Source organism: Rattus norvegicus, chromosome 7 (assembly GCF_036323735.1).
Source record: "Rattus norvegicus strain BN/NHsdMcwi chromosome 7, GRCr8, whole genome shotgun sequence".
In the NCBI taxonomy this organism is placed as follows: domain Eukaryota; kingdom Metazoa; phylum Chordata; class Mammalia; order Rodentia; family Muridae; genus Rattus; species Rattus norvegicus.
In genome coordinates this window covers 115,626,603-115,654,162 of record NC_086025.1, presented here as the reverse complement: position 1 = coordinate 115,654,162, position 27,560 = coordinate 115,626,603, and the positions used below count along the sequence as shown (strand labels likewise).

The window sequence follows — 27,560 nt, the reverse complement described above, 5'->3', positions numbered from 1 at the left end:
GGCCCGTGCTGTTAGCTGAGACTCTCTGCTCACCTTTGCTGAGATTGGGTGTTACCATCCCCAGTGCAGGGACCACTAAGCTGTTATGTTTTTCACAAGGAGCCACTTTGAGAAAGAATAATGCTGCAAAGGTGGCCATGAAACCTTTATTAGTATTGCATAAATGAAGATGGAAGCCTCAGCAGGAGAGAGGGAGGGAGGCTGCCAATTTGTATGCAAAGTCAAGTAATGAAACCTCCACACAGGAGGGGCTTCCGGGTTGGGCAGGCAGGGCTAAGCTCAACCCTGGAAGTGCAGCATGGGACAGAAAGAGAGCCTGGGCAGCCTAGAGAAAGGGTGGAACCTACTGTGTACTGTCCCACTGTCCCCCAGAGCCTGCTTTGCCTGGGATTTCTCTCTCTCTCTCCCTCTCTCTCTCTCTCTCTCTCTCTCTCTCTCTCTCTCTCTCTCACACACACACACACACACACACACACACACACACACACACACACGCACACACACACCCTTCACAAAGTCTTGCCCTTCTGCACCGCCCCCCACCATACACTTGTTCTAAACCTGACCCCTCAAAGGTGGGCGGGGCAGATCGATACCAAGCTGGCATCCTTCTGAATTAGATTCTTTTCCTTGGGTCAGCTTTGAGTGCTGTCCAGCTCAGCTGCGAGGCAGAGACCGGAGCAGAAAGCAACCGGGAGTGCAGTGGGACAGTCATACCTGAATCCAGGTAGAGTGGCAGAGGGAAGGACAGCACAAAGGCACTGAGGGCTAGTGGAGGATGTCCCCAGAGCTAGGAAGGGAAGGCATGGGGTGAACGGGCTCGACTCTGGGATTTTGATCCCACAGCAATAAGTAAGATCCAAGTGCCTGGTTTCTACAGAAAGGGGCTTCCCTGAACAACAAGGACCTCTACTGGGCTGCAGATTGGTGGATGGAAAGAACGATCAGAGGAGTCGTCCTCTGTCAGCTCGGAGGGTCTCAAGGCAGCCTCAGACTTCTGGGCCTCCGAAAGCCAGGTTGTCCCGCACCATCAGCGTCTTGCGGAGATCACGGTCCACCAGGGGGCGCTGCATGCGCCACTTGTGCGCCTCCTGCAGGCCAGGTTCGAAGTAGTAGATGCAGGCTCCAAAGCCCACCAGGATTAGGACGGAGATGACCAGGTAGACGGGCACAAACCAGTCCAGAAAGTGCGGCATCGCGCCGGCTTTGGCTGCCAAGACAGAGACATGAGGACACAAGAACGCTCCGTGGTAGTAGCCACCGAGAGAGAGAGAGAGAGAGAGAGAGAGAGAGAGAGAGAGAGAGAGAGAGAGAGAGAGAGAGAAGAGAGAGAGATGCACCTTCCCCATCAGATGGGAAGTGCCTAGGGGAGTGGGGTCCCTGAGCAGACCTCAAGGTGATTCAGCAGCTCAGGCCTTCTGCCTTCAGCATGCACCATGCTGTCCTCTTCACATGAGAACACTCAGCTCATCCTTCAAGGAAGAGATTTATAGCCAAGAGCTGCTCTGGCTCCAGGCCCCATCTAACGTCTGTGCTTTCAGACAAGTGGCCTAAGTCTGGGCCTCGGCTACATCAGATGGTAGGGGAAACCAGTACAACTCCAGCACAGGTCGTGATGAGCGTTCATGGATGATTAATCCTTGCTGGTGGGGCGGGGGCGGGGACATGCATGCGCAAAGCACTCACTGAAAGAGGACAAGGCGTGGAGGAGCCTCCTCCGCTCTCTGCACCCTGAGGCCCCGCTGAACCTGGTGTTCTCACTAGCCAGAGCTGCTCCTTGCCAACACACCTACCCACTCTCACACACAAGGATGTCTTGGGGCAACAGGCAAGTCGCCGCCTGGTGAACTTACGGAGTTCACTCACCCACCCCCAGGGCACCTGATCTGTTATCAATAGAGTCTACATAGCCCATTTTTGTGATTATGAGGCCACCGTCACTGGTGCCGTATAACTTGGGTACGATCAGGGGTTCTCTGGCTATAAATGGAAACGGCAGCTCCTGGGTGATAGCGGCTCTGCGGCCGCTATGTGGGGTAAGGTATGGAGGAGGATTTTCCCACACCAGTGACTGCCATGTGCGTGCTCTAAGGTGTCGTTACACTCTGCCCTTCCGTTTCCTTAGCTATAGAAAGAGAACAAAATGGGACTCACTTCCTAAGTACATTGTAAATCAAACTTAAGCATTTTTATTACGTGTTTCTTATCACGCATGTGTGCGCGCTCGCATGCATGCGCGCATGCGTGGAAGTATGCGCACATGCATGAGAGGGAGGGTCATAGCTTGAGGGGGGCGATGAGAGGGTAACTCTCAGATGTTGAATTGTCGGTAAGGGTCCTGGAGATTAAATTCAGGCTTCCAGGCAAGGCAGGAAGTGAGTCCACTAGTGAGCTGCCTCACCAGCCCCATTTTTCCTGTATGTTTGTTTTTTAATGTTTTAGTTGAGCATGGTGGCTCACACCTAGAATCCCAGCACCCAGGAGGCAGAGGCAGGTGGATCTCAGAATTTGATGGCAGCTTAGTCTACAGAGTGAGTTCTGGGACAGCCAGGCTATACCCTGTCTGGGGGGAAAAAAACAACCAAAAGAAGTTTTTAAAAATGGTTTTAAGACAGGGTCTCATATAGTCTAGGTTGGCCTCAGTTTGCCAGTAACCTTGAACTTCTGTTCCTTCTGCCTTCCCTTCCTAGTGCTGGGATTACAAGACTGCCACAGCACAGCTGGTTTTTGCAGTACTGGGCATCAAACCCAGGGCTTCGCGGATCCAGGCAGGCTCTCTACTAAGTGGGTCCCCAGCTCCTCACTGTGGGTTTCAGACAGTACCACCTTGGGCAAAGCCTCGCACACACATAATCAGCAATGCACCTGCGTTGGCGACTGTTACTTTGAAGGAGCCTCAAAGGGAGAAAGGGGAGCATGTAACTCGATTCACAATAGCCATGTGAACCCAGCCTCCTTAGACTCTGTCCCTGTGGTGGCTTGGATGGGGATGGTCGCCATAGGTTCTTATGTTTGAACCCTTAGTCCCCAGTTGGTAGAGCTGTCTGGGAAGGATTAGGAGGTGTGGCCTTGTTGGAGAAGGTATGTCACTGGGGGGCAGCTTTGAGTTTTCAAGAACCCACACCATTCCCTCCCACACACCCCGCTCCTACTCACGAATCAAAATATGAGCCCTCAGCTCTTCCTGCCACCACTGCCTTTCCTCCACCTTCATGGTCTCTACCCCTCTGAAACCATGATCCCAACTTACTTTTAAGTTTCCTGGGTCATGGTGTTTTTTGTGACAACAATAGAAAAGTAAAAATGCAAAACAAAAGAAAAGAAAAAACAAACAAAAAATACCCACCATCTACCCTCTGTCAGCATCCCTACCTCGTGTCCCATGCTGGATGCTATCACAGAACTGGGTACCAGTCACCCGCTGCCAGGCAACCCTCATCTTTATGTCTGCTTTTACTTTCCCTACACTGTTCTTTGCACCTTTGTTTACTAGGCAAACTTTTTAGCCAATCATGTTCGAGTATAGAAAGATGAGGGGATCCATTTACCTCAGTCCTGTACCTGGGAAAGCATGGCCCAAGGAGCCCCCTTGTGCATACTTGGCGGGGACAGTATTTTCACAGAGCTTAGCCAGGGCATGTTGGCTGGGTGTTACTGTCCAGGGACCAAGGACAAAACAGAAGCCCAGACAAAGGATTACCCAACGGAGAAGTGGTGGCGCTGGAAGCCCATTCCCAGTGATGACTGAGGTTTGGGTCACATGCCACAGGGAAAATCTTCCCAAGCATGAGGAGATGGGCCACTGGGGCTTCTGGTGGTGGTGGTGAGGGAGTGGACAGAATCACCTCCAGAACAGGTTCGAGAGAAATGCCAATATTCTAACCTCCAAACTCCAGCTCCTCCTGTCCCCTCACCCCTCCATCTCCAGGTCATCTGTAACCTTGTGGGAGGGAAAGATGCTGCTTCTTCCTGAATCCCCCTCGCCCCCGGGTTTCCATTGGCTGTCTTGAAATAAGGGCAACTGCTAAAGGTGCCCTATTTCTAGAGGGATAAATTAAAGGGCAGTTACCATCTCGAGTCAGGACTAGAGCGTCGGAGGTGGGGACGCGGTGCAGCACCCAGCACCTCGTCGCATCGTCCTTTCTGGAGAGGCAGTAAAGAGTGCAGAATTGCTGGGTGCTGTTGCTGGGAGAGAAAGGGGCCGCAGGGCTGCACAAAACCTAACTGTGCAAATGAGAGTCTGGAACAAAGCAGTGTTTATTTCACAGGCAACACCATAGATCTGCGGTGCAGAGTTTGGGGGTCCCTCTGCCTTCCCAATACTCTCAACAAAAGTCCATGCATTCTAGGGCAACAGAGGACTCCTAGACCTTCTCCTGATTTCTTGGGGGACTGGCATAATTAAAAAGGAAAAACATCCCCGAGCCATCTCTGTGACCTTGGACCACTCCTCACCCTCTGGGCTGCAGGCTTCAGTATGCACAATGGCTGGGTGACTGTGGCCACTGCCAGATGGTCTCTAAGAACATCGCCAAGCCTGTTCCAGCCCAGGTCCTGCCTGGGACAGTATGAAGGTTGCAGAGCCCCACTCCCTGTCTCCCAAGCCTCTAAGCAACACGGCATGCCTGCAGACTCACCTCATACCCGTAGACGCCCGTTCTGCAGTCTCTGCACAGAGCCAGATGCCTCAGTCTGAGTGGCTCAGTGTTGGCCAGTGGACTCAATCACAGCTGCTGTCCCCAGAGACACTGCCATCTGCGGCCACTGTGAGAGCTAGAGGCAGAGAGCGACAGGCCACTACTCCCACGGGAGACGGAGTTTGTCTGGTCTGGAGGCCTCTGAGTGGGCCTAGAGGCAGCAGTCTTGGGCTGGCTTGGCACCCTGGTACCTCTCCTTACTATCAAAGACCCTTCTCTCTGCACCCCCACATTCAGGATAGCAGGAGGTGGGACCTGTCTCAGCCAATCAGCAGCCAGACAGAACAAGGGCTTTATCCTCTGTTGCCCTGGCAACCAGCTTTCTTTTCTGGATCTCTCTACTGTACACGTGGTACGAAGGATGACAGGGAGGACAGAATTCCGGGAGGATGAGAGTCACCCAGCAGGGAATAGGTCCCACAGAGGGGAGGAAACCCAGTGCAGACTAGGGTGTCTGGCAGGTGGATAGGGACGCACCAACAGTAACAGGCAGTGCTAACGAGGGTTCCATGTTATAAAGTGAGGCCCAGGACTGGGACTGAGAGCCAGTATGTGTCAGCTCTGTGCACCTCTTGCTTTTGGTCAGACACTGTTTTTCAGTCCTTCATTTCAGTGAACCCACCACCAAGGTCGGCACTCTAGCCTGCTTTCGGGGTTGCCTCTGACAGCTGCTCCCCCTTCTGCCTTATTTCTACAGATCCCCAGGCATACGCGTCCCCACCTCGCCTTACTGCTAGTGGCTGTGGACCCTACTTGACCATGAGTCAGCCCAGACCCAGACAAGCGAAGCTGCTGGATTCAAAGCCAAGGGCAAGATTGGGCATATGAGACTCAAGCTGTCAACCTGGGTCCCCCCGCAACCCCCATCGGCTCTAGACAGTCTGTAGCTTATAAGGTGTCTCCTTCAGTTCAAATTCCGTGAACACCAACGGCTGTGTCTCCAAAGGATAGAACAAGCCCTCAGGGCCCAGAGGTGCAGAAGAGGCTTTGAGGATGCAGTTCCCCAGAGTCTATTCCCAGAAACCCAAGGACGGGCAGAGGGAAAAGGTGGCTCTGGGTGAGGTAGCTCTGGGGCCCTCGGTCCCCTAATGTCACCATGCCACCTGTTGTGCAGCTGTAGTGGGTCCCTCCCAACACGTGTGGTTAAGGAGTAAGTTGAGGGTCCAGGGGTTTTTTTTAACTTCAAGTGCATCAGGGAAAGCAAACCCATTATACCCATAGATCACTTTGTAATTATTTCAATGTGTATCTATTTGTGTACCATGCTGTGCTCTGTGTGGCGGTCAGAGGTCAACTTGCATGAATCTGTTCTCTTCCACTGCATGGGTTCCAGGAAGTGAAGTCGGGTTATTAGGTTTGAGACAACAAGTACCTTACCTGCTGAGCCACCTCACTGGACCGATTCTTTTCTTCCTTTGGTGCTAGGGATGGAACCCACAACGTCACACGCACTAAGTATGAGAGCTCTGCTCCACCACATCTGGTTTATGTAACAGCTTCCTCTTGTCGATATGCTTTTGAGAACTGTGCTATGTGGCTCTGCCCATCCCGGAACTCACTATGCAGACGACACTGGCCTCGATCTATCTTCCTCTGTCTCTCAAGGGCCAGGGGATAGGCTATTTCTTCACCAGTGAATGAGCCAATTCAAGCCAGATTAGCATATACTAAAAGCAGGTTGTGGGGAAGCTGCTCTAGGACAGTTCACTGGCTCCAAAGACTGAGGCCAGGGAAGTCACCATGGGAAAAGGTGGGTAAGGGGGAGGGGAGGAGAGAGAGAGAGAGAGAGAGAGAGAGAGAGAGAGAGAGAGAGAAGAAGAAGAAGAAGAAGAAGAAGAGGAGGAGGAAGAGGAGGAGGAGGAAGAGGAAGAGGAAGGAGGAAGAGGAGGAAGAGGAGGAAGAGGAAGAGGAGGAGGAAGAGGAGGTAGAGGAGGAAGAAGAGGAGGAGGAGGAAGAGGAAGAAGAAAAGGAAGAGGAAGAAGGAAGGAGGAAGAGGAGGAGGAGGAAGAGGAGGAGGTGGAAGAAGAGGAAGAAGAAAAGGAAGAGGAGGAGGAGGAAGAGGAGGAGGAGGAAGAAGAAGAGGAAGAAGAAAAGGAAGAGGAGGAAGAGGAAGAGGAGGAGGAGGAAGAGGAGGAGGAGGAAGAAGAAAAGGAAGAGGAGGAGGAGGAAGAAGAAAAGGAAGAGGAGGAGGAGGAAGAAGAAGAAAAGGAAGAGGAGGAGGAGGAAGAGGAGGAGGAGGAAGAGGAGGAGGAAGAGGAAAAGGAAGAGGAAGAGGAGGAGGAGGAGAAGGAGGAGGAGGAGGAGGAGGAGGAGAAGGAGGAGGAGGAGGAGGAGGAGGAGGAGGAGGAGGAGGAGGAGGAGGAGGAGGAGGAGGAGGAGGAGGAGAGCCAGAAAGAGGCCAACATAACCGGATTATATAGGAAAAAACTTCTGAGGGAAGGGCAGCCCAGACACTGGGCTGGTAAGTTCAGGGTTGGGGACAGGGTATTCGAGATAGGGCCTGAGGGATGCTGGGAGAAACTGAAGGCCAGGTCTGCTTTGATATGTAAAATACGCACCCAGTCCCTTGTCCTGAGAAGCCAAACACTGGGACTAAAGGCTTGACCAATGTGTATAGTAGCTTCATATGTGTCAATTATGTCACACAAAAAAAATCTGTAAAGTGTGATAAATGGTCTGTAGGTATCGTTTTAGCCACTAACTCTTTTAGTCATAGGAAAACTTACAGGGCCCTCAATGTGTAACAGAGGTAAAAGCCAGGGTGGCTTCTGTAAAGAGATGAGGTCTCTGGACCGCAACACTCAAATTCCCCATCTTTCACAGACAGCCCACCAGAACCTCACAGAAGCCAATCTTAAGAAAAACGTTAGCTGAGCGGCGGCAGTGAAGCACACCTTCAATCCCAGAGTTCGAGAGGCAGAGCCAAGTGGATCTCTGTGAGTTTGAGACCAGCCTGGTCTACAGAGCTAGTTATAAGACAGCCAAGGCTACGTAAAGAAATTCTGTCTCAAAAACAAAACAAAACAAAACAAAAAAAAGGAAGAAAAAAAGTTGACTCAGAAGTCTCATTGAAAGATTTCATAGGCTGAACCCCTGAGGCCTGTGCCTGGCCTTCTTGCCAGTCCTGATCTGCATCACCGTATAGCATCTATACAGACATCTTCTGTACCGCTGGCAGCATTGGTAAGCACCAACTGTCCTATGTGTGGATTCCCAAGGGGCATTTAATGCACGTTTATCTGTCACCCTTGCCTGTGGCTTCCTGGCTGCTTCCCTCAGGACTCTCTACCTCAGCTGCTGTTTTGAGGATGGCTCCATGAAGCTGATGATTACCCCTGAGATCTGAGTTCTCTGTGCCCCTGAGTGCTCCTGCCTTGCCAAGGCAGGACTCTGTTGACTCACTGGGTCTCAGCCTGGAACCTTCTAGAAAACCCAGATGAAATCAAAGTCTTTTCATGGCCTATGACTCATCTGGTCCCTCATGTCTTCCCCTCCTCCAACCTCCTCGTGCTCCAGCTTCAGCAGTGCCCACTCTCAGCAGTGCCCACTCTCAGCAGTGCCCACTCCCAGCACTGGGGTTCTCTGCATCTGTCATCCACCACTGGGGGTGTCTCTGCATCTCAAGTCTTTCTGTGAAGCTTTTTACCCTTTATTGGTCCCTCCCTCTAAATGAGTCCCAATATCTTCTCAGAGAGCCTCCCTTGGCCCAAATAGCTTCCTCCCATCCATCACTCCCTCTCCTGCTCTAGTTCTGTCTTCATGGTACCTGTTAATGTCTGATTTTCAGGGAGCCCCTTGAAGCACCATGCCATTAGAATCAAAGTGCTACCTGTGTGGGGGACAGCAGCTCCATGAAGACATTTAGTTCCTCCTCTCTCTACATGAAACAAGTTTAGTGTTCAGTGATGATTTGGACTGGTTAGGGGGTGAGACCTTGTTTCTCTTTGATATCATAATAAGGACAAGGTCATCACACTTGTCTCCTCCCATTGCAGGTTTGACATAATGTCTGGTCTATCTGTACTCCCAAGCTCAGGCATTCAGTCTGATATTTGTGAATGACTGACTAATGAGAATGAATGGATGGATGGATGTAAAGTAGTTCATTCATTCAACAAGCATTTATTAGCAACTACAATGTATCACTTTTAAAGTGTTGGACATACAAAGTGACAGAGTCCCTGAGCTCCTGTGTCTTTATTGGACAGACAATAGACAATTAAATTGTTAAGGAAACAGTTAGAGCTAGGGATGGTGGTGCATGCCCTTAATCCCTGCACTTGGGAGACAGAGGCAGGCAGATCTCTGAGAGTTAGTTCAAGTCCAGCTTGGTTTACATAGAAAGTTCTAGGACAGCTGGGGCTACAGTGAGACCCTGTGTCAAAAAACCAAAACCCAAACAAAACAAAAAGCAATATAGGGGCTGGAGAGCTGGCTCAGTGGTTAAGAACACTTGCTAATCTTGCAAAGGACTTAGCTTCCATTCCTAGCACCCACAAGACAGCTCACAACCAGCTATAATTCCAGTTCCATGGGATCTGGTTCCCTCTTCTGGCCAGCATAGGTATTGCATACATATGGTACACTTAAAGGTAAAACATTCATATACATAAAAAATAAATAAAAAGAGAGAGAGAGCAATCTGTCATATGCCCTTGAACATTTCAGGATGATTCTTGCTAGATAGACCAAGAAAACAGGATCCTAACAGCTCTGTACCCAGGCCTTTGCTCAGAATTGCATTTGGAGAGGTCACATGACTCCTGAGCCAAGAACAGACATGTTTATCAGCCACTATAAAGCTACCTACTAGGAAGCCAGATGGTGGTGGTGCACGCTTTTAATGCCAAGATTCCAGAGGCAGAGGCAGGCAGATATCTGAGCTCAAGGCCAGCCTGGTCTACAGAGTTCTAGGATAGCTAAAGCTACACAGAGAAACCTTGTCTGAGGAGAGAAAAACAAAACAAAACAAAACAAAACAAAAAAAACTACCCACTAGCTGCATGTAATGGTTTGTATATGCTCGCCCAGGGAGTGGCACTATTTAGAGGTGTGGCCTTGGAATAGACGTGGCCCTGTTGGAGTAGGTGTGTCACTGTGGGCGTGGGCTTTAATACCCTAGCTGCCTGGAGGTCAGTCTTCTGCTAGCAGACGTCAGATGAAGATGTAGAACTCTCAGCTCTGCCTGCACCATGTCTGCCTGGATGCTCCCAGGCTCCCGCCTTGATGGTAATGGACTGAACCTCTGAACCTGTAAGTCAGCCCCAATTAAATATTTTCCTGATATGTTGCCTTGGTCACGGTGTCTGTTCACAGCAGTAAAACGCCAGCTAAGACACTGTACAACATTCCCAATAGGCCACTGTGGAGTTCAACAGACATGGGAAAGCAACGCTCACCACTGCTTTTCATTCGATTTGATTTTAGAGATAAGGCCTCCTGTGTCCCAGGCTGGCTCCAAAGTCACTCTGTAACTGCGGATTGCACTGACCCTCTGACCCTCCTGCCTTTACCTTCCCAGTACTGAGATGGCAGGTGTGTGCCCCACACCCTGTTTTTGTCATGATGGGAGCCAGACCCAGAGCTTTGCATGTCTGAGGCAAGCAATCTGCTAACTGAGCCACATGGCCAGCTCATCGTGTTTCCAAACAGTAAGTAAAGCTGTGTGTCCTGCATCCCTTCCTGGAAGCTCTTGTCTCCTGGTAGCATCTAGCAGACGGGAATGAGCTAGATTATCTGTCTGTAGGCAGAACAGACAGACTCTTGGATGCTGAGAAGTTCGTGAAAAATGGTGTCAACATTAGTGCCACGGAGAAAGCAGACCGGAAACAATAAAGAAGCCTGGAGGTGTGGGGAGGTGTTATTTTAGGTAGGGCCATTAACAAAGACCCCTCTGGGCTCTCAGAGACTGAATCACAAACCAAAGGGCATACATGGGCTGGACCTAGGCCACACAAACACACACACACACACACACACACACACACACACACACAATTGTAACAGATGTGCACCTTGGTCTTCGTGCAAGTCCCCCAATGACTGGAGTGGGGGCTGTCCTTGACTTTGCTGCCTGCCTGTGGATCCTGTCCCCCTAACTAGGCTGCCTCGTCTGGCCTGCTTGGGAGAGGATGGGCCTAGTCTTGCGGTGGGCGATGATGTGCTAGGTTGAGTTAGTACCCAGGAGTGACCTCCCACTGCTCAGAGGAGAAGGGGAGGAGGGAGGGGAGCAGTTTTTTGAGGAGTGGACTGGGAGGACAGGGGTTGAGGGGGACTGTGATCGGGATGTAAAGTGAATAGACAAATTAATGAAAAAAGAAGAAGAAAAAGGGCCCCTCTGGGAACTACTTAAAAAGAGGAAGGAAGTTGCTAGGAGTGGGAGGGGCCGAAAAACTTCTATATGTTTATAAAAATGTCATGATGAAACCTGTTATTACATAGAACTAATATATGCAAATAGAAACATGTTTTTAAAATGGGTCAGTGAGATAGCCTCATGGGTAATGGTGCTTGCAGCCAGCCTCTGACCATCTGAGTTCAATATATGGGGCCTACAGGGCGGAGGGCAAGAACCAGCCTACCAACCACAGTCTTCTGATCTCCACTAACGCACTATGGCACTCATGCCCATAGATACACCGAAAGTGAGTAAAACATGCAAAATAAATAATGAAAAAAGAAAGCCCTCAGGCTGGAGAGATGGCTCAGTGGTTAAGAGCACTGACTGCTCTTCCAGAGAACCTGAGTTCAATTCCCAGCAACCATATGGTGGCTCCCAACCATCTGTAATAGGATCTGATGTCCTTTTCTCAAGACAACTACAGTGTACTTATATATAATAAATAATCTTTGAAAAAAAAAAGAAGGAAAGAAAGAAAGCCCTCCACCTGCACATGGCAGCCCCTGCCTATAATCCCAGCACTTGCAAAAGCTGATTGCCCAGAGTTGGAGGCCAAAGGGGTGCTGAGAGTAAAACCCTGTCTCAAAAACAAAACAAAAACCGCACGAGGGAGAGTGCCCTCGTGATATGTTAGAAGTGGAGCAGACGTATGAGTGAGGGGATGAACGGAGGAAGCTAGTTCTGATTAATTGGAGAATTTCATTCCAAGGGAACAGGATGGACCAAGATCCTGAACAGGGACAGCCTAGTGGCTGTTGAGCTGAAGGTGTGTTTGGAGGGTGAGGGCAAAGGCAAGGTCGGGGAGCTCGTCAGGAGCCAGGACTCGTGGGGGCCACGACAAGTATTTACAGCACAGGTTGGTTGGTTTGACCAAGGAAGTTGTGTGCTCTGATGTCGTCTCAAAAGGATCCTGATGCTCTAAGGAGAACGGCTGGCTTCCCTGGGAAGCTAGGTGAGAGCCAGGAGCTGGGGAGACAGCTCAGGTGACAGCAGCAGTCCTAGGTAAGGCTGAAGTGGTGAAGTGCATCTCTAAAGTAGAACACAGGGGCTTGCTAACCCACTAGATCCTAAAGGAATGACCAAACGCCTGGGCTTGGTGCAGCACACCCATAACTCCAGCACTCGTGGGGCAGAGGCCAGCCTGGGCTACATAACGAATTAAGGCCATCTGGAATATACAGAGTGAGAATTTGTTTTCTTAAAAAAAAAAAAAAACAAGTTTTTATCCTGAACAACCTTAAGGATGGAGCTAGCTTTCGGGCAGGAATATCATAAATGAGGGCGTTAACCTGAAGGCCTATCTAGTTCTTTATGTGTCTGGTGCCAGAGCAGAAATATCTCCATAGAAAGGGGGTGGGGGCTGGAAAAATGACTTAGTAGGTAAGAACACTTGCTGTGCAAGCATGAAGACCTGTGTTCAAATCCCCAGCACCCATAAAAAATGCTGTGCTTGCACCTGTAATCCCAGGGTTGGGGAAACGAAGAAACAGTTGGCCTTCCAGCTCGGTGAGAGACTTTCTCTTAAAGGAATAAGGCGGAGGGCAATAAAGAAACGAGACACCCAGTATCTTCCTGGGCTTGGGTCTGAGCACACAAACATTTTCATTCTAAAGAAGGAGAAGGAGCTGAGTACTGCAAGGATTTTCTGATGCAAAGGTATCAGGAATTCCAGTCATGCCAGGTAATAAACCTCACGTGAGCCATCTCTCCAGTCCGACAATTTTCTCGAAGGGTTTTCAAGTGGTTTGCATAGAAACAAGAATTTTTCTTAAAGCCACACAGTAACCCTCTTGTCCTGCATAAAGCAGGCCTAGTGCCCTGTAGAACTCTTTCAGCTCATGAATTTACCTGTTCATAGATTTAGGTCTATCTGCTTTTATCAGGTACCTTTTCTGGGACACCTATAGGCATTCTAAGTAGCCATTTTGTCCCCTATGCCAGGGAATTTCCTTTTGACCTAATAATCCAGCCTTTAAAAAAAGATTTATGTATTTATTTATTTATTTATGTGACTGTACACTGTAGCTGTCCTCAGACACACCAGAAAAGGGCATCAGATCCCATTACAGATGGTCGTGAGCCACCTCTCCAGTTCCCCAATCTGGCCTTTTGTACAGGATAAGGGGCTAGCTATGTGCTTTCTTCTGTAACTACTTCTGGCTGGAATTAGGATGTTGTTGTCATGGCCCAGGAAGGTTGGAGTTCTTGTCAAAGACTTGGAGGGAATTCAGGCAGTTGGGCATTTATCAGAAGCATCTGGTTTGCCGACCCAGCTGAAGAGACAGGGCGCGATCACATTGGCTGGCCTGGTTCACATCAGCTTTCATTACATTAAGTCCAGGGCTCACAGCCCTTTGGAGCAGTTTGTAGTGTGTTAGCGGAGTCGAAATCTTCTGAGGCAGATACAGATTAGGGACAGAAGTTAAAGTTTAAGAACTTAAAGAAAAGTCATATGAGAAGGCTAGGCTGACTCCATGACAAGCTTCAAATTGGCAGTTTGGGAGACTAGGCCTAAGAACTGGGCAAGTCCAGGCAAGCCCAGGTAGGTCAGTTACTAGAAAAAAACAAAAAAAAATCTCAGGCTTCAGGCAGCTACTCAGAAACAGCCCTGCCACCTGACCTGAGGCAAAGACTATTGTAACAACGGTTTCTAGGCTTCCTCAGCTGCTTCCTCAGCGACAGTTTCCAGACCTCAGTTTCCAGCCTCCATGCCCAGGTAATGGAATGTCCCTAGAGATGGAGCAAGTTATAGGTCACCTACCCTGGAATCCCCTAGTGTGCTCACTTGGTTGTCTCTCTCTTCTGATAATGGGAGACCCCAGCATGCTGGATTTCTACAGAACAAAACACTCTGCGTTTACATACAGATTTGAATCTGGAATATCATTCTTCAGCGAATCTTAGACCCTTACACATGCATTTGTAACTTTCAGGCCCATAGTCCTGGTACCTGGGGGAGGGAAGGAGTCCCAAGACCAAGGGAGAGAGAGATCACACCCTCAGGAATAGACAGGTGGAGAAACTTAGGCTGTATTTATCTGGAGAGATAGCCAACCGTTAAGAGCACTGGCTGCTCTTACAGAGGACCCAAGTTGGATTCAGAGTATCCACATGGCAGCTTACAACAGTTGTTACTTGTTTCAAAGTTAACTGATGACCTTCTGCGGCACTGCGCACAAGGTGCACATGTAGGCAAAACACCCATACCCATAAAAGAAAAAAATTAAAAATTAAATTGAAAAGCTTTAAAAATTTAATAAATCTTTAAAAAATAAAATAAAATAAACGAGATAGTAGGGGCTGGCTGGAGAGATGGCTCAGCAGTTAAGAACACATGCTCTTGGGGTTGGGGATTTAGCTCAGTGGTAGAGCGCTTGCCTAGCAAGCCCAAGGCCCTGGGTTCGGTCCCCAGCTCCGAAAAAAAAGAAAAAAAAGAAAAAAAAAAAGAACACATGCTCTTGCTTGGGGCTTGATTTTGGTTCCCATCATTCAAGTCAAGTGGTTCAGAACTGCGTGTAAATCCAGTTCCAGGGACTCCGACTCCCTCTTCTGGATTCTGCAGCCACCCCCACTCTCAAGAGCACACGCGATTAAAAATAAATCTTGGGAATAGGGTGTGGGGGCAGAGAGGTAACGGTTCCTTTAAGAGTGGCAGCTCAGAAAGCCACGCCCGGACATGCGTATCACGCCCGGCCCACTGGAGGCGGGACTTGCGGCGGTTTGAAAGATCCGTGCGCTGAGCTGGGTGGCTCGGCTGCCGCTAAGATGTCAGTGCTGAGGCCGATGGACAAGCTGCCCGACCTAAACAGGGCTACCATCTTGGTAGGTGCGAGAGGCGCCCCTGGGCTGGCTTCCCTCAGCCTAGACCGGTGCGCTTCCTCAGCCTCGGCGTGCTCAGACAGCACGGGGCGGGCGGGCGCATTGTTCTGGACCAATGGGAGCAGCGGCTCGCGAGGCTGAGGGACGCCTCCACCAATAGGCGCGCGGCTGATTTTACCACCGGGCTGAGTGGGCGTTCCAGTTCGAACTTGGCTTTCCCGCGTTTCGAGACGGAGGCCGGCCGATCCTTCCGAGGTTGGCTCCTTAGGGGTCCTCTTCTCGTGAAATGGCGCACTCTGAGCTACCTCTAGCTGAGTTTGTACCTCCAGAAGGGATTCAAAGTGCGGGGCCCTCCAGAGGAGCCGCCCTGCTCGGGTCTCCACCTGCCTGGTTCTCTCCCTTCGCAGCTGGTGAGCACGGAGGATGCGCTTCTGCAGCAGCTGGCGGAGTCGGTGCTCAAAATCGACTGTGCGACCGAGCTGAGGGTGTAAGTTGCCGAGGTTGTAACCTGAACTCTGGGCTGGCCTAGGAGGAAGGGAGCCGTCGGGAAAGGGTCCAACTCCTAGATGTCATCAGTCTGCCCACGGTTGCCGAGCTGGCTCCTTTACAGGCCTCTGCAAACGTTCATATCTCATACGTGGTTGGGTGTTTTCTCACTGAGGCCCTAAGTTTGGACGTCAGCATCTAAAAACAACGCGGGGGGGGGGCAGGGGAAGGTGTTTTGGGGAGGTGCTTTTGGTTTCTTTTCCTCTTGCTGTGATAAATACCCTGACAAAAGCAACCTATGGGAGAAAGGACCTGTTTGGCTTTCTAGTTGCTGGAGAAGTCGATGCTGCGGGAATTTGAAGCATTTGGTCACTGTATCCACAGTCAAGAGGAAGCAATGAAAATACATAGGCATGCTACTGCTTAGCTGATTTTCTCCACACTTAAAGACAATTCAGAATCCTCTCCTAGGGAATGGTGCCACTTGTAGTGGGCCTGCCTTCCTACCTCAACCCAATTAAGAAATTACAAACAAGGGCCGGAGAGATGGTTCAACTGTTAAGAGCACTTTCTACTCTTCCAGAGGCCCTGAGTTCAATTCCCATAAACTACATGGTAGTTCACAACTACCGTCTGTAATGGGATCCGATGCCCTCTGCATGTGCATGCAGATAGAGTACTCATACATAAAGTAAATATTTAAAGACATTATAGTCCCTCACAAGGCATCTAGAAAGTTGAGACTCCCCAGTGACTCAAGGTGACTCTAGATTGTTTCAAATTGGCAATCAAAAGTAACTATAACGAGGTGACCAAAACCCGGGGGAGGAGAAAGTAAACACCATTTCAGAACAACATGAGAGGAGATACTTGTAATCATAGCATTTATGAGGCGGAGGCAGGAGGCTCCAGGTCAGTCTCTGTTACATATCCAGTTCCAGGCCAGCCTGGTCTACATAGACAGACCAAAACAATGAGAGAAGCCCACCTGTTTACTTGTTTCTGGTCCCCACCAGCCATACAAGCACAATAAGAGTTTGACTTTTTTTTTTTTCTTTTTTTTGGAGTTGGGGACCGAACCCAGGGCCTTGCACTTCCTAAGCAAGCGCTCTACCACTGAGCTAAATCCCCAACGCCTTTTTTTTTTTTAAAGATTTATTTATTCTATATAAGTACGTTGTAGCTGTCTTCAGACACACCAGAAGAGGGCACCAGATCTCATTACAGAGGGTCGTGAGCTACCTTGTGGTTGTTGGGATTTGAACTCAGGACCTCTGGAAGAGCAGTCAGTGCTCTTCACCGCTGAGCCATCCATCCATCCTGGTGTGGTTGTGCACGCCTTTATTCCTAATGCTTGAGAGCCAGAGACAGGAGGATCTCTGTGAGCTCAGGGCCAACCCAGTCTACATAGCAAGGTCCAGGACAGCCAGAACCACATAGAGAGACCCTGTCTCAAAAAGGGCAGGTGGGTGGGGTAGGGGGAGGAGGTAAGATGGTAATAGGTTAAGAGTACCATTGCTCTTCCGGAGGTCCTGAGTTCTATTTCCAGCAATCACATGGTAGATCATAAAGGTATCTGACGTCCTCTTCTGGCATATAGGTACGCATGCACACAGAGCACTCCTATATTTTAAAAAAAAATTTTTTTTTAAAAATAAAAACAAAAGAGAGGGGTTGGGGATTTAGCTCAGTGATAGAGCGCTTGCCTAGGAAGCGCAAGGCCCTGGGTTCGGTTCCCAGCTCCGAAAAAAAGAACCAAAAAAAAACAAGAAAACAAAAAAACAAAAGAGAATGCCATATATACAAAGAATGGGCAGCAGAATTCAAGAAAAGCCTTCAGGTGTATGTTCGACAACTAGAGATCAAGCCCAAATAAAGACTTAGCTGAGCTGGAGAGATGGCTCAGTGGTTAAGAGCACCGACTGCTCTTCCAGAGGTCCTGAGTTCAATTCCCAGCAACCACATGGGGGCTCACAACCGTCTGTAATGGGATCCGATGCCCTCTTCTGGTGTGTCTGAAGACAGCTACAGTGTGCTTATATATAATAAATAAATAAATCTTTAAAAAAAGACTTAGCTGAGCTCATGAAGACAACTGGGTGAAGCCCATATCTGCCTCATCTACCAAAGGGATTCAGTCTCACCCCTAACCACCTCCATGCAGCACCCCTCCCCTGGGCCTGCTCCCTCCAAGCCAGCAGGGTTTGAGTCCTGTCACTGTGGTCACTAGTAGCCCCTCCTAGCAGAAGAGTCGGTCTAGAGGGGCTTGGGCAGAACTGGCTCCATCCTGCTGGGCTCCTTCAGAGGCAGCTTCTTCCCCATAAAGGACAGTGTGTGACCAGTCACTGTGAGCTGGGTATGTGTGTCTAGTCCTGCAATGTCTTGTTTTTCAGCCACTTGGCCAACTCCCTGCCTTTGCCCTCCAATGCAAATCGGCCCCGAATTGACCTGATTGTGTTTGTGATTAACCTTCACAGCAAATACAGGTGAGAGCCAGCACAGGTCTGTAGTCTGGGCGAGTGCCACAACAGTAACCTTGGGATGGGAAGGCAGCGGGCAGCGGGAGGCTGCCAGGGCGAGGAGGGAGGACTTCAGAGTGTGAAAGACAAATCCTGACAGTGTCACCCATTCATCTAGTTAATGTTCGCTGAGACGCACCGTATACACCTAGCAACAGAGAAGGAAACACCCCTGCCCTTGGGGTCCTCACAGCCCACCTATACCTGTGTACCATGTGCATGCCCAGTACCTGAGCATCCTACCCGCTACAAACTGCAGTGACAGACAGCTGTGAGCTGCCATGTGGGCGCAAACTCAGGTCCTCAGGGAGAGCAGTCAGTTCTCTTAACCTTTGAGCCAGCCCAAATCCTACCCTTGTTTTATTTATTTTGGTTGTAGCACGGTGATGTAGAACACAGGCCTTTGCACCCTGTCCTGTGGGTGAGTGCTCTCCTGAGGTTTTCACACTGGGGATTAAATCTCAGCACATGACCTCGTGGATACACCAAACCGTATCAAAACTACAATAGCCAGGAGCTGGACAGTACTAGGACAATATTTGAGAAATATACTACTGTTTTTAAACACACCACTGTATTTGCACATAAAAGAAAAGTCCTCTAAGAATTACACCCAAATTGGCAACAGTTTCATCTGGAGAATTGGCAGCGAAGGGTGGTGCTAAGAGAGGGATTTTTTTTTTTTTTAAGATTTATTAATTATATCTAAGTACACTGTAGCTGTCTTCAGACACACCAGAAGAGAGCCTTAGATCTCATTACAGATGGTTGTGAACCACGATGTGGTTGTTGGGATTTGAACGCAGGACCTCTGGGAGAGCAGTCAGTGCTTTTTTTTTTAAGATTTATTTATTTATTATATCTAAGTACACTGTAGCTGTCTTCAGACACACCAGAAGAGGGCATCGGATCTCTTTACAGATGGTTGTGAGCCACCATGTGGTTGCTGGGAATTGAACTCAGGACCTCGGGAAGAGCAGTCGGTGCTCTTAACCGCTGAGCCATCTCTCCAGCCCTCAGTCAGTGCTCTTAGCCACTGAGCCATCTCTCCAGCCCAGATTTTTTTTTTTTTTCTTATGTGTATGGGTATTTTGCCTGCATGTAAGTCTGTATACAGTATTGTGCGGGGCCCATTGAGGCCAGAAGTGGGCATTGGCTCTCCTGGAGCCAATACGGAACTGAGTTAGAGACAGTTGTGATTTGCCATTATGGGTGGTGGGGATTGAACCTGGGTCTTCTGGAAGAGCAGAAGTGCTCATAACCAGTAAGCCATGTCTCCAGTCCCAAGAGAAGGATTCTTATTCTGTGTGTGTGTGTGTGTGTGTGTGTGTGTGTGTGTGTGTGTTCATATTTTGCTTGATTATTTTATAAGCATTCATGAACTTCTCTCAGCTAAACTAGATTTTAAAAAGGATATATGAGGCTGGACGGGTGGCTCAGTGGTTATGAAAGTTTGGTTCCCAGCACCCACAAGAGGTTCACAACCTTCAGAAAATCTGGCTCCAGGAGATCCAGTGCCTCTGGCCTCCACAGACACCTATATTTGTGTACCTAAATTCATGCAAGCTTCTGCCTATACATACTTTAAAATAACAACAACAACAACAATAATAATAATAATAACTTTTAAAACTAAAACTGCGGGCTGGAGAGATGGCTCAGTGGTTAAGAGCACTGACTGCTCTTCCAGAGGTCCTGAGTTCAATTCCCAGCAACCACATGGTGGCTCACAACCATCTATAATAGGATCAATGCCGCCTTCTGGTGTGTCTGAAGACAGCTACAGTGTACTCATATATAATAAATAAATAAATCTTAAAAAAAATATATAAATGGGGGTTGGGGATTTAGCTCAGTGGTAGAGCACTTGCCTAGCAAGCGCAAGGCCCTGGGTTCGGTCCCCAGCTCCGAAAAAAAAAAAGAAATGAAAAAAAATATAAATGAAAAAATAAAAGTGCAGGGAATCTAGCATTTGGGGTATAAAGACTGGAAAGCCCAGATGTTCAAGGTCATCTTAAGGCTAGCCTGAGGTACTTGATATCTGGACACAAAATGTACATACACCATAAATTAATGTCAAAAACAAACAAACAGATTTTTGCTCAGCATTCTGGTGTGTGTCATAATTCCACGTGTGCCTTTGTCTCATGGTTGTTTCCTCACCTGCCTTGGCCCATCCCAGCCTCCAGAAAGTGGAGGAGTCTCTGAACCATGTGGACAGCAGCTTCTTCCTGGGAAAAGTGTGCTTCCTTGTCACAGGAGGTAAGCTTGGCCTCTCCCTGCTACACCCCTAGCTAGAGCGGTAGCTATAGACCCTTACTGAAGTAGCCCTCAGAGAGGTTCTCCTTACCTGACTACTGGCTTTTTTTTTTTTTTTTTTTTTTTTTAATGTATATGGCTCTTTTGCCTGAGGAGGTCAGAAGAGGGTATGGATTCCTCTAGAACTGTAATTACAGTTGCAGATGGTTGTGAGCCACCATGGGTGCTGGGAATCAAACTCGGGTCCTCTGGAAGAACAGTAAGTGCTATTAACTGCTGAGCCATGTCTCCAGCCCCATGTAAGAACGTACTTTTGAAGGTGGACAGTGATGGCACACACCTTTAATTGCAGCCCTTGGGAAGTAGCGGGCTGCGGGCAGATGTAGCCTCAAGTATGCCTGCCTCCTTTGCAGCTGGACGGGAAAGCCACTGCAGCGTCCACCAGAACACAGTTATGAAACTGGCCCACACCTACCGAAGCCCCCTGCTCTTCTGTGATTTACAGGTGAGAACCCTGCTCATTGCAGCCAGTATTATGATACAGTACAAAGAAAGGGCGGTGAACAGACAGGAAGCTATCAGGGCCGCTTCCTGAACAGTCCCCAAGTCTCCAGTTGAGGTGACACCTGACATGTAATTGTGGTTTGAAGCTTAGCTCAAGTCTTATGTGTGTTTGAAAGTCCCTGTTAATATCTCACTCTCCTGCTGGAGGATAAGTTCTTAGAAGATAGGGTGTCATGTTTGCCTCATTAGCCAGCATATCCTGGTGTCTTCCCTCCAGTCAGAGTGCCTGATGCCATCCTAACCTCCGTGGACTTCAGGCCTTGTCTGTAGCGTCATGTAGTGTCCCAGGACAGGACACATAGCAAGTAATAGGGACGTTTGTTAGATGGGCAGTAATATAGCTGGGTGTGTTGCTTCCGTTCTGATAAGTTTCTGTACGTGTACTCACTAAGTGAGCCCTGGCTGGCCATACACGGCACGTGTGCGTTTTCTCTCTGTTGTCCTTTTTTACTCATTGTACATCCCACTCACTACCCTTCCTCCCAGTCACTGTCTCCCATTCTGTCTGTTTTGTTGTGTGTTGTATGCACACTGTGTGGTAGAATATGTCGCTGTGCATGCCCAGAAGCCAGAGCAGGATATCAGGTGTCCTTTATTTCCATCTGCCTAATTCCCGAGAGCAGGGTCTTCACTGAACATGGAGCTAGACTGACGCAGCAGTCCTCCTGCCTGCCTCTGCTGCTCCCTTCCCTCAGCGGTAGCAGTTACTAGCATCCACAGCCACACCCAGCATTTGACGTGGGTGCTAGGATCTGGGTGCGTGCTTTACACTTACTCACTGAGAGCTCTGGAGCCCAGAGGTGCGTGCTTCGTGGATACGTGGTGTTCTCCAGGAGCAGTTGATGTATGCTCCCTGGGAGAATTACTGAAGGTTGGCTCTCTGGACCTGAGCTGTCCTAACCATGGACCTGATTTTCTCAGTTGCTCCAAGAGATCTTTTGTTAGTTTTGAGGTTTGTTTTGAACAGTTACATTCTGGATCTAGCACCTTTTCCCAAAGATAGTGGCTCAGGGAGAACCAAGTCAGGACAGAACCCCACACATCCTGTGGTCTGGGGTTTCCTGTTACGGGGCTGTGGACTGCACCAGTGACTGCAGAATCCAGGTGATCTAAAAACTTAGATGCAAAGTAGAACTTAGCCTCTCCCTGAAGCCAGTCTTATCTGCTTTGTGCATTCTTTTGCCTACCCTGACTCCCCATTTCAGTAATAAGAAAGGACAGAGGGGAGAAAGGGAGATAGAGATCTCTGAATAGCACTACTACTAACACCATAACCAATCTCCCTTAACAGACACCACCCACCCTGCCCCCTCAGCCCCTAGTATATAAACGCTCTGAAGAGTTCCCAGAATTCCAAGCGTCACGCAATCGCAGAAACTATCTGCAGATGACAAAACCACGCCTCAGCTAGAGCACAAGACAAATCATAGTCAGCTGCTGTGGACAGTCAGTCTAAAGTGGTCCTGTTTCCCGCACCTGGGATTAAGGCGAAAACATTCTTTTTTTTTTTTAATATTTATTTATTTATTTATTTATTTATTTATTTATTTATTTATTTATTTATTTATTTATTATAAGTACACTGTAGCTGTCCTCAGACACACCAGAAGAGCTCATCAGATCCCATTACAGATGGTTGTGAGCCACCATGTGGTTGCTGGGAATTGAACCCAGGACCTCTGGAAGAGCAATCAGTGCTCTTAACCACTGAGACATCTCTCCAGCCCCAAGGCGAAAACATTCTTATATTTCTGTGATTTTTTTTTAAAGCAATCAAAAGTCCAGAATCCTCACACACCTCCACAGCACCATACTAAGCTGTGGCTGAGATTGAGCTAAATTAGCCAAGAGTGTCAGCAGGAATGGCTAAGTTGGCAGTCACCAGCAGACAGTGGTGCAGCGGCCGGGTGCTGGCTTATTGGTCGAGAGCACTTGCTGCTCTTACAGAGGACCTGAGTTTGGTTTTCAGCATCTGCATAACAGCTCACAGCTGCCTATAACTCTAGACCTGGTGTCCTTTCCCGTCCTTCTCAGGAACCAGGCGCACACATGGTGCAAACATGCACACAGGCAGAACCCCGAACCACGAGGTACTGAGGCTTAGGTAAGGGCCTAAGGTCAGGGCCAGCCTCCTCATCTGCACCTGCCCTATCAACAGTTGTTTTTAGAATCCCTGACCAGATGCAAGGTGGCACCCGGTGCTCTCCACACACCTGAAGTGTCCCACGCCAGACTTTCCTCAGAAGGTCATCTTGCTCAGTCACACAGCTGTCAGTTAGGCAGCCGGTTACCAGCTCTTTCCCATTCTGGCCTGCTTCCCCAGAGTCACCTGGCACCCTCTTCTCAGTAGTTTTATTTTGTTCTGGAGTCATCTCTGCTCCATAACGGAGGTACAGGTGGTGGTTGTGGGGCCTGCTGACCAGATGACAGGAGCTCGTGCAGCTTCGCATATGGCCACAAGGTGGCAGGCCACACCAGTTTTTGAGTTTTTCTTCGGGCTGAAAGCGGGGAATAGAGCAGAGCAGAGCATATGTCCCTGGGACACATATGGAAGGAGGACAGAGTGGAGTTCTTGCAAGTCATCCTCTGATCTTCGTGTGTGAGTTTCTCTGTGTAGCTTTGGCTGTCCTGGAACTTGCTCTGTAGACCAGGCTGGCTTCCAATTCAGAGGTTCTCCTGTCTCTGCTAGGGTTAAAGGTCACCACTGGCCAACCTTTTCCTTTTTTTTTTTTTTTTTTTTTTTTTCCCCTTCCACTAAATGTAATTTTTTTTCTTCCTTTTTCTTTTTTTTTTTTTTTTTTTTTTTTTTTTTTCGGAGCTTGGGACTGAACCCAGGGCCTTGCGCTTGCTAGGCAAGCGCTCTACCACTGAGTTAAACCCCCAACCCTCACTAAATGTAATTTTAAAAAGACAGAGGGGGGTTGGGGATTTAGCTCAGCGGTAGAGCGCTTGCCTAGCAAGCAAGGCCCTGGGTTCGGTCCCCAGCTCTGAAAAAAAGAAAAAAATAAAAAGACAGAGAGGAAAGCCCTGGGCCAAGTGCGTAGAGGAGAGCAGAGGCTCCTGTGCGTTTCTGGCTGGCTACAGCTCCCGCCCAGAGCACAGGCCTCCATCCTTCAGTTGAAGAGCCCATCTTCAGACTGTTGGTCCCTGCACATGTGAGTTGTCCTTTTCAGGGCGTACTCTTGTCTTATCAAGTTGGAACCTCACCGTATTTGGAGGCCTTTGTGTAACAAGAATTGCCAGATCTTTTCTAGGACACCCGTGATCCTGCCCATCAGATATTTATATTATCAGGTACAACAGTAGCAAAATCACAGTTAAGAAGTAGCAGAAAAGTAATTTTATGGTTGGGGGTCACGACCACACAAGGAGCCATTACAAGGTCACAGCATCAGGAAGGCTGAGAACAGCCGTTCTGAGGTGTGGGACTCCCCTGGTGGCTGTTGTCTACCAGCAGGGTCTGTGCCTGTGCCTGGCAACACAAGCAAGCGCTGGCACAGTATGTCTTCCAGGACGACATGGGCACAGTCATGGCTGTGGTCAGGGTAGGGCACGTCTGCACAGGGCGTGAGTGACAGGAGGCCGCTGTGGCACTCAGGCTAAAGCAGCAGGAGGTGGAAGACCTTTGAGGAGGGTCCTTCAGAACAGCTCACATGCACAGTAGCACCGCTGTAGGCATTAGGCACGGCACAGGACGGAACAGTGAAGTACACATATATACATCCTGCTGAGCTCTAGTCAGGACCACAGACAGGCCACTGGGGCTTGCTTGTTTGCAGTGTAAGAAAGAGTCACTGGGATGGGAGCTGGGGCTGGGGCTCTGTGGGTAGAGTGGACACTGAGGCAGGAAAGAGCCCGTGTCTCAGCAGTGGACGTGGTGCTGTCTGGCAGAAGAGTGCTGGTCATGAGTGGTAAGTGCAGGGGCCTAGAGCGTGCTGTGTGTCGAAGGTCCTGAGAGGCCTGGGCAGGAGTAGCTCGGTGCTGGGGTGTGGAGCAGTGGGAAATGTCAGGTCCTTGAGTCAGTAAAGGCTCCGGCTTTTACTTGGAGTAAAACTGGAGCTGCTGAAGTTTGGAGCCTAGGAGGCCTGTGGTTTTGCTGTGGCTATGAGAAAAATGGAGAAAGAGGAGGGCAGAAACGAGGACAAGGTTTGGAGATTTTTCTGGAAGGGTTGAGTGGCCTGGATTCATTGGTGTCCAGGAGAGAGTGACATGGGGCGGCCCATAGTCCTTGCTGTCTCCTGGACAGTCAACAGAATGTGCTGGTAGTCAGATGTGAGGTGACAGGAAGACAAGTGAGAGACGACTGAGGCTTCCGGCATGGCGGCTAGCAACATGGCGCTGCTGCCTGTAGAGACGAGGCAAGGTTGCAGGAGTCGCTGACTGGAAGTCAGGGCTGACAGTGCCCTGAGGTCGCTGGTGGAGCGCTATTTGCTTTTCCACAAATGTCTGTAAGTGTCTCTTACTGCCTAGAACTCACTGATTCAGGGCCCAGACAGCTTTTTACCCCCAGGGCCCTCCACCCCATTACAGGGACTATTTGTAGGTGGCACATCCTGTCCATCCACCCTTTTGTCCCTGTGGCTTCCTACAGTGCCTGTCAGTGGCTGGATCTAGCAGTTGTTGAGGTCCAGCCTCTGCAGTGCCTCCTCCTGACCCTGTGCTTGACAGTGTACTTGGCCTTGCTGTCTTGCTTGTCCAGTCCCCCATCTCCTCTTGATCAGGGCTCAGCGTCGGGTCTGCAGAACGAGGTAGGGGGTAGGAAGCTGCCTGTAGGGATTGACTACAAGGTCCCCTGCAGTTCATCCTCCAGCTCTACCTGAGAACCCTCCCTGAGGAGGGCCAGGGCCAGCCACCCCCTCACTGCTGTTCTCTGCTCTTCCCTGTAGGTGGAAAGCTTTCGAGCTGCCATGGCACAGCGCCTGGTGCGTGTGCTGCAGGTCTGCGCTGGCCATGTGCCGGGTATCTCAGCGCTGAACCTGCTGTCCTTGCTGAGGAGCCCCGAGAACCCCCCATCCAAGGAGCTGTGAGCACTGCTGCCCTCCACGGTTGGTGCCAGCTCCCTAAGCAGCCACGGTTGGTGAAGACCAGTCAGGGCCTGAGAGGCCCAGAGGCAGCCTGCTCACTGCAGGACTGAGCTCCACCAGGGAGTGCTGGGCAGGAGAACGGAGAGAGACCAGCAGTCGAGACCCCACCAGCCTCCTGTCCCTCGTCTCACCCCACAGAGGCCCTGTCCCCACCTGTCTAATGTCATATATCCACCGAAGGTTTTGGAACAGAGAGCCATGGCTTTAAAAAAAGAAAATGTGTCTCATTCCTCGCTTTGACTTTGCAGATGCAGAAACTGACTCAGTACAATTACGGGGGCAGAGTGTGGCTTCCAGGAGCCCAGGGAAATGTCATGTGCTAGCCCTGCTTTTCTTACAGCCTGGCTGTTGCTCCCTGGTGTAAGCGGAGATGGTTCTATTCATGTTGAGAGGATTGAATGAAATGGCAGTGGCTTGCTGCCCAACACTACATTGCTCCCTACGACTTGTCAGTCTCTCTGTCAGCTCACACACGGTGCCATGCCTCTCACTGCAACACCAAGGCACTCACCAAGCTAACAACCATGTTTACAAAAACAAAAATAGATTGAGGGGCTGGAGAGATGGCTCAGTGGTTAAGAGCACTGACCACTCTTCCAGAGGTCCTGAGTTCAATTCCCTGCAACCACATGGTGGCTCACAGCCATCTGTAATGGGATCTGATGCCCTCTTCTGGTGTGTCTGAAGACAGCTGCAGTGTACTCACATACATTAAAAAAAAGAAAAAAACAGACTGAGCTACCCATTTTCCTGTGTAGCCCTGGCTGTCCTGGAACTCACACTGCAGACCAAGCTGGCCTGGGATTCAGAGGTCCACCTACCATTGCCTCTCGAGTGCTGGGATCGCAGGTGTGTGATCTGAGGGTTGTAAAAGCTGGGCTGGTCCCCTCCGCCAACCAAAGTTCCCGATGCTTCAGAAGGTGGCTTAACACACGGGAGCTGGGGTGCTGTTGGGAGCAGGAGAGAAAAGTTCTAAGCTCACCCCACTTGGACGTCACAGGACCATAGCTCCCTCCAGAACATCCCAAGGTCCTACCCCTACTATGAAATTAGGGTCCAACTTACCTCTCTGCATTTTGTTGTTGGGTTTTGTTTTGCTTTTGGTTTTGGTTTTTTTTTTTTTTTTGTTTTGTTTTGGTTTGGTTTTGGTTTTGTTTTGTTTTGTTTTTTTGGTTTTTTTGTTGTGTTTTTTTTTTAAGACAGGCTTTCTCTGTGTAGCCCTGGCTGTCCTGGATCAGGCTGTCCTTGAACTCCGATCCACCTGCCTTGAGTGCTGGGACCAAAGCTGTGCGCCACCACACCCAGCTACATATATACCTTTCAGTCTTGGTAGCCCCCTGCATCTCAATAGGGACCTTAGTTTGGTAGGTTCCTGTGAGGCCACACATGTCACCTGACACTTGCAGAGCGCTTCACGCTCCACAGACTTGTGCTCACGCAGCAGCTCCTGCTGCTCCCCCTCCCAGCAGGCCTGTGGGGCTGCTGATTCCCCATCGCAAGGCTCATGGGAGTTGTCACTGAAGGTGTGCCCATAGGCACGGCTGGCATTGCCCTTTGTTCTCTGTGGTCCAACAAAGGTGTGGCCTGGAGGACCTGAGATGGAAATGTAAGGTTTATGCCTGAGAAAGCAGCAGTCCTGTGAGCTGAAACCCTTCCCTCACCACAGACTGCCAAGTGCTTTGTCAGTACCACAGGAGACGTCATCAAGGGGGCCAGCACAGGTGCATCCAGG

At 49.7% G+C, this 27,560-nt stretch overlaps 2 protein-coding genes across 5 annotated transcripts; one reads left to right on the top strand and one right to left on the bottom strand.

Annotated features, from left to right (window-relative positions):
* Nucleotides 1-124: 124 nt before the first annotated feature.
* Nucleotides 125-4,940, bottom strand: Smim45 (small integral membrane protein 45). Of its 2 annotated transcripts, none has more exon segments than NM_001395967.1 (2): nt 125-1,210; nt 4,638-4,902. In NM_001395967.1, a coding segment is annotated over 1 exon segment (207 nt). In that variant the 5' UTR covers nt 1,197-1,210; nt 4,638-4,902; the 3' UTR covers nt 125-989.
* A 9,821-nt stretch (nt 4,941-14,761) lies between these two features.
* Cenpm (centromere protein M) lies at nt 14,762-26,046 on the top strand. 3 transcript variants are annotated; one of them, NM_001130504.1, is made up of 6 exons: nt 14,796-14,919; nt 15,324-15,403; nt 17,796-17,888; nt 20,104-20,183; nt 20,594-20,685; nt 25,631-26,034. In NM_001130504.1, exons 1-6 carry the CDS (start codon nt 14,863-14,865, stop codon nt 25,769-25,771), a joined length of 543 nt encoding a protein of 180 aa, NP_001123976.1. In that variant the 5' UTR covers nt 14,796-14,862; the 3' UTR covers nt 25,772-26,034. The 3 variants fall into 3 exon arrangements, with proteins under 3 accessions (XP_008763942.1, NP_001123976.1, XP_063119690.1); XM_008765720.4 differs by lacking the exon at nt 17,796-17,888 and having other exon boundaries at nt 14,762-14,919; nt 25,631-26,046; XM_063263620.1 differs by lacking the exons at nt 14,796-14,919; nt 17,796-17,888; nt 20,104-20,183; nt 20,594-20,685 and having other exon boundaries at nt 15,178-15,403; nt 25,631-26,046.
* The last annotated feature ends 1,514 nt before the right edge of the window (nt 26,047-27,560 follow it).

Coding starts and splice junctions, on each gene's coding strand:
- Smim45 (XM_063264273.1), bottom strand. CDS start 1,196: ATGCCGCACTTTCTGGACTGGTTTGTGCCCGTCTACCTGGTCATCTCC.
- Cenpm (NM_001130504.1), top strand. CDS start 14,863: ATGTCAGTGCTGAGGCCGATGGACAAGCTGCCCGACCTAAACAGGGCT. Junction 14,920..15,323: donor TAAACAGGGCTACCATCTTG/GTAGGTGCGAGA, acceptor CTCCCTTCGCAG/CTGGTGAGCACGGAGGATGC. Junction 20,686..25,630: donor TGCTCTTCTGTGATTTACAG/GTGAGAACCCTG, acceptor TCTTCCCTGTAG/GTGGAAAGCTTTCGAGCTGC.